Source organism: Pogoniulus pusillus, chromosome 40 (genome assembly GCF_015220805.1).
Source record: "Pogoniulus pusillus isolate bPogPus1 chromosome 40, bPogPus1.pri, whole genome shotgun sequence".
Taxonomy (NCBI): domain Eukaryota; kingdom Metazoa; phylum Chordata; class Aves; order Piciformes; family Lybiidae; genus Pogoniulus; species Pogoniulus pusillus.
Window position 1 is genome coordinate 3,521,676 of NC_087303.1, and position 11,557 is coordinate 3,533,232.

Consider the following 11,557-nt stretch of genomic DNA (forward strand, 5'->3'; position numbering starts at 1 on the left):
CGAGCCCCGCCCCTGGTGACGCGTCTGCGTCACGTGATTATCGCGCTGTGCCGCCGCCGCGCCCGCCGCGGGGGCTGCTGGGAGCTGTAGTCCGTGGGAGCGGCGAGCGGCTGCACCGGGCGGGTCCCGGGAGGGGGCCGCGGGCACACACCGAGCGGAGCCGGGGCTGGAAAAATAGAGCCTTTATTTCCCCTTACCGGTGGAACGGGGCGAGGCGGGGGGAAACGAGCTATAGGACAGCCGCGACCCCTGGGCATCCTCCGGGACACCACTCCTGAGCCACCCTCGGAACACATCACCCGCCCGGAGAGTCCTTCCGAAGACCCCACGGCCGAGCCTCCGGACCGGCCCCGCAAGTCCCGGAAGAGGCAGCGCCGTCTAGCTCCGTTTCACGGCCCCGGACACGGAGTGGGAGGTGCCGGGAGAGGCGCTCGGGCCTGGCCTGGTTGTAAAAAAGACCCCGCGAAAGTATAAAACAGTACCAAAATCCCTGCCGGTGTCGCGCCGGGGCCAGCGCTGCACCCGGGAGGCTCCCGCGGGAACAGGCTGCGGGGGTCCCCAGCCGCCGCCCCGCTCCGGCAGCCGCTGCAGCAGACGGTTCGGGCTGGCCCCTGTGCCCGGGGCGAGGACGGAGCTGGTGTGTCCCGGGCGGCGAGGAGGGCAGCGCGGGGGCGGGTGAGGATCCTTCGGTATCAGGCTCCCCCGGGGCGAGGGCACCCTAAGGCGACGACCCCCGCGCCGCCATCCCCGTGCCCACGAGGTCAGTGGGAGCTGGTGGAGCTGGAGCGGGGCTGCGAGTGGATGCGGGGCCGGCCACTGGCCGAGCAGCCGGGAAAGGAGTGGGCAGAGCGGGGCGGCAGCGAGAGCGGCGATGAGTCCAAGGCTTGGCGGGGGTCCAGGCTGGGGCTGAACCCCCGCAGTGGGCACAGCCCCTCGATGCCCACCCAGGAGTGCTTGGCGGGGCTGGCAGCGGCGTGGGCCGAGTGACTGCGAACGGGGCACCGTCTGAGACGGGGACTGCCGGAGGGGGAGCTGTGGGAGCTGTGGAGCATGGGGGGAGGCGAGGGAGGCACTGGGACTGAAGGTGGCGAGGGCCGAGGGGGCTTCGAGGTGACCACAGGCAGACGGTGGGGGCAGGCAGGGGGTGGTGGGGTGCCCAGGCGGCCCTGGAGCAGCTCCATCATACGCTGTAGCTCCCGGCTGAGGTGGGAGACCTCCTGGTTGAGGTGGTTGATCTGCAAGGGGAGGGAAAGCTGTGAGCAGGAGCCGATGCTGCTGGTCAACGCTCCCAGTTTCCTTGGGGACACTCCTTAGGTTCCCACCACACCTCCTGGTTGAGTCTCCTGATGTTCTGCTTTATCTCCTCTGCTTCCGTTGCTAGGGCTGGGCCACCTGCGTCTGTCCCTGCTGGGGAAGACAGAGCTGGTGACAGAGCCCTGAGCCCCCTGCCCCCATGGCTTGTGTCCCCAGCTGTGCCCGGCAGCTGCCAGAGGTACCTGACGTGGGGGAGTCCCTCACTGCGCTCTGCAATGAGGCATCCACGTTGAAGGAGAAGGTTTGTGGCTCTGATGTCCCCCCGTTGTCTTCAATCCCATCCACGACTCTAGAGCAGGAAGGGGGTGAGGCCTGCCCCTTGTCACCCTCTTGTCCCTATGCCACCATTTCCAACGGCCTCCCGGAGCTGCTACAAGCCCACAGCAGTGGCATGTGCAAGCCTTACCTGGGGCTGAGGTCCGGGGGACCATAGGAGTGCAGGGAGGGGATGAGAAGCTTGCCCGGCCGCCTTCCCGCGTTGCCGTCCCGCTCCGGGGTCCGTGTGTCCCTGCGGCACTGCGGAGAGGCGCTGCGGGCACGGCCGCAACGGGACGGAGAGCGGCAGTTGCGGCGCAGGGCAGAGATCTGGCACAGCTCATCGCCCAGGAGGCTGCTCAAGGAGCCGCGCCGGGCGGGGCTGCCCAGCTGGGGCAGCAGCAGCTTGCGGTGGGAGATGGCAGCGGGCGAGTACTGGAAGACCTCGTCCGGCTCCTCCTCGTCCTCCACGATGGAGGGAAGAGGCTTCTCCGGCGCGGCCCCGCTTTCCGGACGAGGCTGCAGGCGGCGTGGGGAGGAGGTCAGGGCTGGCCCGCGCACATGTGCCTGGAGCAGGCACAGCCGCACATGCCCTGTTCTGCCTCCTGTCACTGGCACAAACCTGTGGGCCCTGCGGTAGCCGTGGGGACCGGGAGTAGCGGCAGAGCCCCTGTGGAGAGAGCAGACGGTGCAGGTCAGCAGAAGCCTCACACAGTTCCGTGGGGACTGCCGCGGGCACACAGCTGTCCCTACCTTGGCACGAAGCCTCTCAGTGCTCCCCTGGACAACCAAACCTCTCCTGACCCCACATATCAGCACCAGCCCCTTCAGCCTCACACGGGGCTCTGCAGCCCCTTGCCCACTCTTCTTCCTCTGCTGCTGGCAAGACATCAATGCACTGCCCGACCTTGGCCTGCATGTACCAGGCTGGGTCTGAGTGCTCCAAGTCCCAGCCCTGGCTCAGCTGCCTCAGGAGCACCCCACCAGCCAGGGGAGAGCAAAATGGCTCCTGCAGGGCCTGGCAAGCTCTGTCTGTGTCCTCCACCCCTGGTTTATTGAATCCTCTCCTGAGTGATGGACGTGTTGGGTTTTGGTAGGGCTGTCTGGGATCTACAGTGACCTCCTGCCCCACCTCTGCAGGTTTTGGGGGGAGTAGGTACCGGTAGAGATACTCTGGAGAAGCAGCAGACCCGGGGGAGCACAGGTTCTGCAGAGCTATTTCTGCAGCAGAACATCCCCTTGGCTGCCGGAATCAGCAGCGTGACTAAACCCAGCAGCCCCCGGCGCTGCCTCCGGCTCGCAGGGTGGGGGAGTGTCCCGGCTGCCTGTCCCGCGGCGCCTCCCCGTCCTCCTCCACCCCCATTCCCAAACCTTCCATCTGTCTCAGCCTCCTGCACTGCAAATACTCTTTTTCCCAATGCCGTGGGTTGCATGGAGCTGAAAGCCAGGTTGGGATGTACCCACACAGACAGGGTAGTAGAGCCACAGCCTCTGCCCTGACCTCAGAGCCTGGCCACCATGAGGAAGTAGGGGACAAACTCCCTTTCCATTCTCTGGGGTCATAAGGGCAAGAAGGGGTCTGGGGGGAGGACATGCACTCACCTCCATCTCACTGCCCTCTCGCAGGTTGAAGGTCAGATCCTGGTGGATGTCAGCCGTGAACTTGCTGGCGTACTCGGGGTAGAGCTGCAGCACCTCGCAGAGCCCCCGCAGCCCGATGTACTGCAGGTCGCAGTAGGTCAATGCCTTCACGTCCGCGTTGGTCTTGATCACCTGGTCCGTGCTGCACAGGTCGGCTCCAATCAAATCCCCTTTGCCTGCAGAAGGGAACCGGGGAGGGCTGCTTGAGCCTCCAGCCTCTCACTAGGCAGGGCAGCAGAGGGGCTGAGGCAGAGCCCACGCAAACCTGTCCTCACCCAGGATGGCCAAGACCACGTTGTCCTTCAGCACCTCGAGAGAGCCGGAGCAGACGAAGTAGTTGGCTTGCAGCGCATCGCCCTGGCGCAGCAGATACTCGCCCGGGGCGCAAAACGAGGTCTTGATGTGGAGCGAGAGGGAGCGCAGGCAGCCCCGGCTGGCCGTCTCGAAGATGGGCAGCTGCAGGATGTCCTTGTTGAGATGCATGGCCACGTCTGCTCGCAGCTCGTCGGGGAAGTCGTGCAGCAGCTGGGGAGAGTGGGGCCAGGATGCTGGGGAGTGTGGGTGGCAGGGAGCATCCTTCCCTCTCCTGAGTGGAGCCACTCAGCTGCTCTGGACACAGCAGAGCCCAGTGGTGCCAGCCAGCTAACATTGGACAGCTCTGGCTATGGCAGTGAGCTTGACCCTGCTCCATGTGCCTATCCCAGCCCCAGTGGTGGCAGGAACCTGCCCCAGACCTGGCACACAGCTCTGGTTCCTCCAGCAGCAGAGTACAGATGTGCACATCTGCATACACATGCGTGTACACTCCCGGAGCTGGTCCCACCAGCCCCAGCACCCCCACACCAGCTAAAGGATGGGGGGCTGGAGCAGGGTCGGCGCAGCCCAGCCAACACCTCCTACCTCGTTGGCGTCGATGCCATTGTTCACAGACCAGGTGGTCTGGAAGTACTCCAGCATCCTCTGCTTGAGCTGCTGGGGCAGGCGATGGACGCGGATGAAGTCCTTGAGGTCCTTCATGCGGGTATGGTAGAGCGAGCGGCGCGAGTACATGCGCTGGATGATGGCCGTGACATTGCCGAACACGACGGCGTGCATCAGCGCTGGGGGCCGGGAGGGAAGCATCAGCCCTGCCGAGGGGCTGGCTGCGAGGGGCTGCAGCAGGCAGAGGGCCAGGCAGGGGCTGGGCTTTGCCCCCACCAGCAAAAAGGGGCTGAAGGGTGCGGCATGGGGGTGCTTGTCCCCTAGCCCGGCCCCAGGGCTGTCCCAAAGGGCACACGTGTTCATTGTCCTCCCTGCAGTGCCCTGCCCCGCCCAGGTGCCTCTGCCCCAGCGGCCGGAGGTGAAGCCCCCCAGGTCGTGCCCCGCTCCCCGCCTCACCCCCGATGAGCATGGTGCAGATGGAGAAGATCTTCTCGGCGTCGGTGTTGGCGCAGACGTTGCCGAAGCCCACACTGGTCAGGCTGCTGAGGGTGAAGTAGAGGGAGGCGATGTAGGCGCTGCGGATGGAGGGGCCCCCCACCGAGTTGTTGATGTAGGGAGCCTCCAGCCTCTTGCCCAGCTCGTGCAGCCAGCCTGCCAAGCACAGCCCAGGGTTAGCTCTCACCAGGACCCCGCTGCCCGGCACGATCCCCAGCTCTGCCTCAGCCTCGCTTTGCAGGCAGGAGCCAGCCAGAAGGGCTGAGGCCCGTGGCACTCTCCACTCCTGGCACTGCCCGCTGCCCCTGCCAGCCCCTCGCAGCAGCTCAGGGGCGTGCCCCTGCTCACCGATCTCCCAGGTGCGGGGGTCGCTGCTCTCCATCTCCTGGCGGCCGATGACGTACCAGATGCAGGCCATCCAGTGCGCCAGCAGCGCGAACATGGACATGAGCAGGGTGAGCACCATGGCGCTGTACTGCGAGTACCGGTCCAGCTTCTGCAGCAGCCGCAGCAGCCGCAGCAGCCGCACCGTCTTCAGCAGGTGAACCAGCGAGGTCTGGGGAGCAGGTGGGAGGGTGAACCCTTGCAGGCAGGACCCTTCATCGCCCCCCAGGCAGGGACTCTTCACCAGCCCCCACAGCTGCCAAGAAGGTTGTGGACAACGAGGCAGCTGGGAAGAGCTCATCCCCACGCAGCCTGCAACCAGTTTGCCCAGCATGGAGCTAGGATCACAGCATGGCAGGGCAGCGAATCACCCTGGGGAAGATGGAGAGGGGCAGGGATGTGACGGGCAGGAAGGGGTCAGGCAGCAGTGACTGCTCTGTACCCTGGGCAGAGCTCAGGGGTGCTGGGCACTGGGTATGGGGTGCAGGGCAGGCAGTGCCCTGGCAGTTACTGTCCTTTGCGGCAGCCTCTGGTTAAATTATGTGGAGGCTTCTCACTGGCAAGTGTGCAAGGAGGAGATCCTGGAGCAAGTGGCCCCTGATGTCCGCTGGCACTCACCACAGTGACGTTGAAGACATAGAGCAGATCGAAGGGCAGGGCAGCGATCAGGTCCACAAAGAACCAGGTGGCCACGTAATGGATGCAGATGGAGCGGGGGTCGTAGATCACCTGCCCCGACTGGCTCACGTAGGTGGTCCGGAAGTTCAGGATGATGTCTGCCCGAAAGAGCAGTGCCAGCCCTCACCACCCCCTGTGCGGGGCAGCTGGGATAGGCTCTATGGCCAGCCTGGCTCCTGCTCCTGGGGTGGCTAAGCAGTGGGTAAGCGGTGATAGCTCTGCTGTTCATCCACCCCCGGGCCCACATCCCTGCCCCACTCGGCCCTGTCCCCCATGCCAGGCAGGCACTCAGCCCCGGTCAGGACCTACCCAAGATAAAGAGCATCTCCACTGCGATGTCACTGACGATGGTGCTGCGAGCAGCCGACAGGCTGTCCTCTCTGCCTGTGAAGCAGACGTTGTAGGGGACAGTGACAGCCACGTAGAAGGTGGCCATGAGGATCAGCCAGTCCCAGAGGGCCTTGAAGATGCTGTAGTGGAGCAGGATGAAGCGAGACTTCTGCACCGAGGCCACTTTGTACTCGGGGATGGAAGGTTTGTTCTCGAACACGTTCTGAGGGAGCAAGTGGCAGGGTGGCACAGGGGTGGTGCAGGGGTCATCCTGCAGCCCCACTCCCCATGAGTCCTGCCAACCTGGCTCACACCTTGATGCCAGGTATTTTCCAGTGGGGTGCATGGGCTGTGCTGAGGCCACTCTCAGAGCTGGACATAGAATGTCTGATTAAGGCACATAAACTAGTGCAGGACTAATGCTGTTATCAGTAATCCACTGGCACTGCCAGCTGCTGCCCAGAGCTGCCCCAGGTGCTAATTCATGTGCTGGGGCAGAGCTACCTCCATCCTCTACAGAGACATGGCACTGCTGACAACAGTGAGAGCCCACCCTGGGCACAGACAGAATTGGTTCCATTCCATGTAAGCCTCCCAAATTCAAATTCACACTGAAAGCCTTTGCCCACTTGCCAGATCTGGGCTTCCCACCAGTGGCAGACCCCTGCCTTGCCTCTACGTCTGCAGGTGGTGGTCATCACTGTGGCCATGCCCTGGGACTGCAGCCACGTGAGGAGGTTGGCACAGAGACAGTGCCAGTCTCTGCTGCTACCACAGCCTGGTAACAGTGTTCCCTGGGGCTGGCATTGCTGGCACAGCTGGCACGGCTGTGTACACAAGTGTCTGGGTTTTCCTGACAGCAAATGTGTGAGAAGAGACACAGCCCTGTGAGAGCTGCCAGGGGATCTGTTCTCCCTGCAGCAAGCCTGGGCACCTGCTGGTCTCTCTCCCACTGCCAATGAACTGTCAAGCTTTGGAACAGGCTGCCCAGGGAGGTATTGGAATCACCATCCCCAAAGGTGTTCAAAACCCACGCAGACATGACACATGGGCCCTGGTTCAGTGAGCATGTTGCTGTCAGGTTGATGGTTGGACCTGATGAGGTCTTTCCAACCTTAGAGATTCTATGAAGCCCATGTTCAGCCTTCACCATGGTGCAGCTGCCAGAAGACAGGATGGAGGGGACTGAGGAAGTGGAGGGGATTGTGGAGGTGGAGATGATGGAGGGCATGGAAAGGATGGAGGCGATGGAAGGGATGGAAGGAACAGAGGGCATTTTGGTGCCTGTGGAGGCCAATGAGATGTGCACATGGCAGCAGCAGCCCAGGCTGGTCCCAGGAGACCTGCAGCACACCAGCCTGCCGCAGCCCCAGCCCAGGAGGCACTGGGAGAAGCTAAGGCTGCCCCAGGTCCTTACGCGGTTGATTTTCATCTCGCCGCGGTCCCTACGGGCAAACTGGCTGCTGAGCCGGTGCAGCACGGTCCGGCCCTGCCTCCGCGCTGCCTGCAGCCGCGACCTCCCGGGCTTCTTGCTCCTCTGCCTCTCTGCAGAAGGCGAGACATGCGGGGTTAGTGAGAGCTCTGAGCCACAGCTGGTGCCACAGAGCAGGGGCCGGTCTAGACACTCCTCCTTGCATGAGTGCACAAAGGCGGCAGGACCCAGCAGGCAACCTGGAGCCCCTTTGCCAGGTGCTCGCTGAACACTGCTTCCCAGATCCCATGCCCGTTCCACAACCACGGCTCACCTTCCTTCTTGTCACTCGGGAGGCTCCTGCCCCGGCTCTCTGTGATGTCCTTGAAGGAGAAAAGGAAGAGCACCACCTCCCCTTTCTCGTTCTTGATGGGCATGATATCCAGCAGGCACCAGAAGGCAGCTCCTGCAGGAAGGAAAGGGATGGTGAAGGCAGGACAGGCCCCCACTACTTTGTGGCTTCACTCCAGGGCTGGCAAAGGGCCGACTGCCAGGCAGAGCCATGGGCAGGGGACCAGCCCCGTGCACCACTCACCACCCTTCTTGTAGAAGCAGACCTCGGTCTGGTACTCCTGCCTGCCGTCCAGCACCTTCTCGATGCGCTGCAGCACAGGCTCGCTGGTCTCGGCCCCGTAGAGGAAGCGGCAGCTGCAGTTCTTCTGCATGACCTCGGTGCGGGCGAAGCCGGTGAGGTCGCAGAAGCCATCGGAGCAGTAGACGATGGGGAAGCCGCGGTGGACCTGCGCGTTGGCAAGGATGAAGTTGCTGTCTGAAAGGAAACACAGGCAGCCTTGAGGGCTCGGGCCCACCTTGGGGGGCTCGACGAGGAGCTCAGCTCTCCCAGACCACCGTGCATCCCTCTGGGACTCAGAGCCAGATCTCCATCCAGCTGCTGCCAGCTGCTCCCAGAGCTCTCTAAGTCCCTGGGTTGCTGCCCCTGAGTTTCATCCCAGGCAAGATCCCAGCCCCATGTGCTGGAAGGGGAAGGGGCCCAGATCCAGCTCTCTGATCCCATCACCAGAGACGTGATCCTGGGCGAGGTGCCTCACGCCTCCCCCTTGCCATCTGCCGCTCCCAGTGCCTGCCGGGGCTCAGGCAGCTTAAGGGGAGTGGCAGCAAACCCGTCTGGGCACTGCCAGCTCAGAGGCACTGGGCTGCAGTGCTGGGACCTCCAACCCAGGCACAGCACCTCGGTGGGACCCACCGGGAGAAGAGCCACTAACCCAGGGTGAGCAGAGTGCCCATGTAGAGCTGGCACAAAACAGAGGTGAAGGGGAATGTCTTTGGCTTATCACAGCACCACAGAGCTTCATCAGCATCAGCTGTGACCCCACAGGGAGTTTGCACCAAGAAGAGCATAGCCTTTGCCAGCTCCATGCCCAGCCTGGCCACAGAGCAGCTGTTTGTGACCCACAGCCCCTCCAGACATGGGCAGGGGCTATGCCTGGGGTCCTCAGCCACTCCCTGCTGCAGGCTCTGTGCCAGCAGGACAGATGGCTTCATGCTAAGAGGGTGCCAAGGAAGTGGGCGTGTGGCTGGTGCAGGATGTATTTGCACCCATCAAGGGCAGACCAGGGTATCCCCAGCCCCAACATGGGCTCCAGGCTGTGAGTCCCTAGCCGAGCATCCCTGCAACCCCCAGCCCAGGATGCAGGAGCAGGCAGGGATGGTTTGTGGGAGCCCACAACAAATTATGGCGCTGACAGTGAAGCTGTGCCAGGGTGGTGTGGGCATGACAAGGGCAGAGGATGTTGTGGAAAGGAGGATGGCAGCCTCCAGCAGCCCTGGCGTGATGGGGTGCAGCAAGGCCACCACAGCACAGCTCAGCCCAGGATTAGCCTGAGGAAGCAAAAATAGCCTGGAGCTGTGACTAAGGCCAGATTTTGGCTCTGGGGAGCCAGGATTATGGCATTGCCCAGGATGTGTTATTAGAAAAGAGGAAAAAAGAGCTGGTGTTTGGGAGCAGCTCGACTGGGCAGGGGCATGCAGCCTGCGTGGGCTGGCAGCGACCTGTCAGGGTGGCCACCCTGCCTGGACGGGCACCCTCGGGCCCAGCGGGCAGCAGCTGCCTGGCAGAGGCAGGGTTAAATCTCACGGTATCACTGCAGCTAAAGCCCCTCTCCATGGCAGATAAAGCCGATAAGAGACACAGCAAACCTGAAAAGCCAGAGCTGTTTAAAAGTGCCCAGGAGGCTGTTTAGCAGGATGCTGCCAGGGTGCTGTGGGGCAAATCTCATCTCCCTGGGGCAAATTCCAAGAGTTTTGGTCGGGGCATTGCAGGCAGCTCCCCTGGGAACCCTGCTCAGAGAGCCTAATCCAGCCCTGGAAAACCTCTGCTCCTGCAGAGGAATGGTGCCAGGATCACCAGTGCAAGATACATGCAGCTCAACCCTGGCATCCCCTGGCCCACATCGGCCAGGGGCTGGTGCTTCATCACCAGTCACCTTCAGAAGGAACGGCCCAAAGGAGAGCTCCTATGGGCAGGCAACCCCCTGTGCCATCTGCAGTGGTCCAGATCATGCCAGGTCAAGAGCCGGCATAGCTTCACAATCAACACAGCCCTTGGTGCCCCAATAGTGTTGTGGGAAGTGATTCTGGGCTCCCAGTGCCATCCTCATACCAGTCCCTCCCAGCATTGTGAGAGACATCCAAGCCCACAGGCTGGCCTGAGAGGCTCAAGCTCCAGATGATTTTGAGGTGCCCTGTGGTCAGCCCCGGGCACAGCCTGCTCCCCGGGTGGATGCGTGGTGCCAGTGGTGCCGGGAGCTGGCACGTGGCATGCCGGCATGATCCCCCCCACAGCGTGCCAGGGCTTTAATCCACCCTGGCCCCAGCACAGGGACATGGAGGGGAGCTGAGCACCAGGGACACACCAGAAGCATCCCCAGCGGTGGGACATGGCTGCAGAGGGATCAGGGCTCAGACTGTCCTGGGCCCACACCCGCCCCTGCCATACCTCACCGCCACCGATGCCCACCTTCCCCGGGGACACTGTAGAACGGGCGGGTGCTTTGCCAACCGGGGATCTAACGGGGGCTGGCCTACACATTACCAACGATCCCCGAGGGCCCGGTGTCCGTGGCGGCAGATGCGTGTCCCGGGAATGACAGGCACGGGCAAAGCCGGGCCCGTTGGGAGCACCCGGGGCAGTCAGGGCGGGGTGATCCCGGCCGAGACGACTCCCCCCGGGACGCCCCCGGGACCCTCCCCTCGCCCCGGAGCCCTCTCGGTGCCTTCCGGGCTCTGTCCCTGGTGCTGAGCGCGGCCGCATACACCCTGACCGGGACCAGGACTGGCAGCGGGGAGACAGAGGAACCAGAGCGGGAGCTGACCCGGCAGGGACACGAGGGGGTCACGGAGCACCGGCCCCGGACACGGACGCGAGTGGGTCACGGCACCGACCCCGGACACGGACACTGAGAGTCCCTAGTTTAGCGCGGAGCCAGTCGTCGAGCCACCGGTCCTCCTTCCCGCCGCTCCCGGGGGACAGCGTTTCCCCCCGCCCGCCCGGGCCCCCTCCGCGCCCAGCACGGACCCTCCCCCGCTTCCCGCCGCCCCAGCCCCGCTGCCGGCCCTACGAGTGCCATCGAAGCGGGTGGCGATGGTGTCCAGGAAGGTGTTCTGCGGCGCCAGCAGCCCCTTCATCACCGGCATGGTCTCGCCGGGCCTCCCGCCGGGGGTTGTGCCGCCGCCCCGGGGCCCTCCGCCGGTGCGGCCCCAGCGCCGCGGGCTGATCCCGGCTCGGCTCGGCCCGGCCCGGCACGCCCGGGGATCCCACCCCGCCCCCGCCCCGCCCCGCTCCGGGCCATGCGCGCCGCCGGCACCGGGAGGGGCCTCCGCACGGGCGGCCACCGGCACCCTCTCGGGGGCGGGTGGCTGTGGCACTAGAACCCGCCACACTGAGTCTCGCCCCGTAGCGGGACTCGCCTCAGCAGCACCTGCTCGGTGCCGGTATCGGGAGGAACCAGCAATTCCGTGCCAGGGAGGATGGGTAGGGAGCAGGACCAGGCTTTCCCGGGGGCATCAGCCGTGTGAGCCCAGCCCGGGGGTTGAAGGGCGAGGTCGTGG

At 64.1% G+C, this 11,557-nt stretch overlaps 1 protein-coding gene across 3 annotated transcripts; it reads right to left on the reverse strand.

The window, feature by feature from the left end:
- Positions 1-167: 167 nt before the first annotated feature.
- Positions 168-11,253, reverse strand: KCNH4 (potassium voltage-gated channel subfamily H member 4). 3 transcript variants are annotated; one of them, XM_064174258.1, is made up of 16 exons: positions 11,068-11,253; positions 8,025-8,258; positions 7,764-7,895; positions 7,436-7,563; positions 5,998-6,241; positions 5,629-5,786; positions 4,975-5,182; positions 4,588-4,782; positions 4,111-4,310; positions 3,486-3,735; positions 3,172-3,386; positions 2,192-2,239; positions 1,721-2,088; positions 1,497-1,603; positions 1,328-1,404; positions 168-1,235 (listed from the first exon to the last, which is right to left on the reverse strand). In XM_064174258.1, exons 1-16 carry the CDS (start codon positions 11,141-11,143, stop codon positions 762-764), a joined length of 3,114 nt encoding a protein of 1,037 aa, XP_064030328.1. In that variant the 5' UTR covers positions 11,144-11,253; the 3' UTR covers positions 168-761. The 3 variants fall into 3 exon arrangements, with proteins under 3 accessions (XP_064030328.1, XP_064030327.1, XP_064030329.1); XM_064174257.1 differs by having other exon boundaries at positions 1,328-1,407; XM_064174259.1 differs by lacking the exon at positions 11,068-11,253 and having other exon boundaries at positions 1,328-1,407; positions 8,047-8,106.
- Between the last annotated feature and the right edge of the window lie 304 nt (positions 11,254-11,557).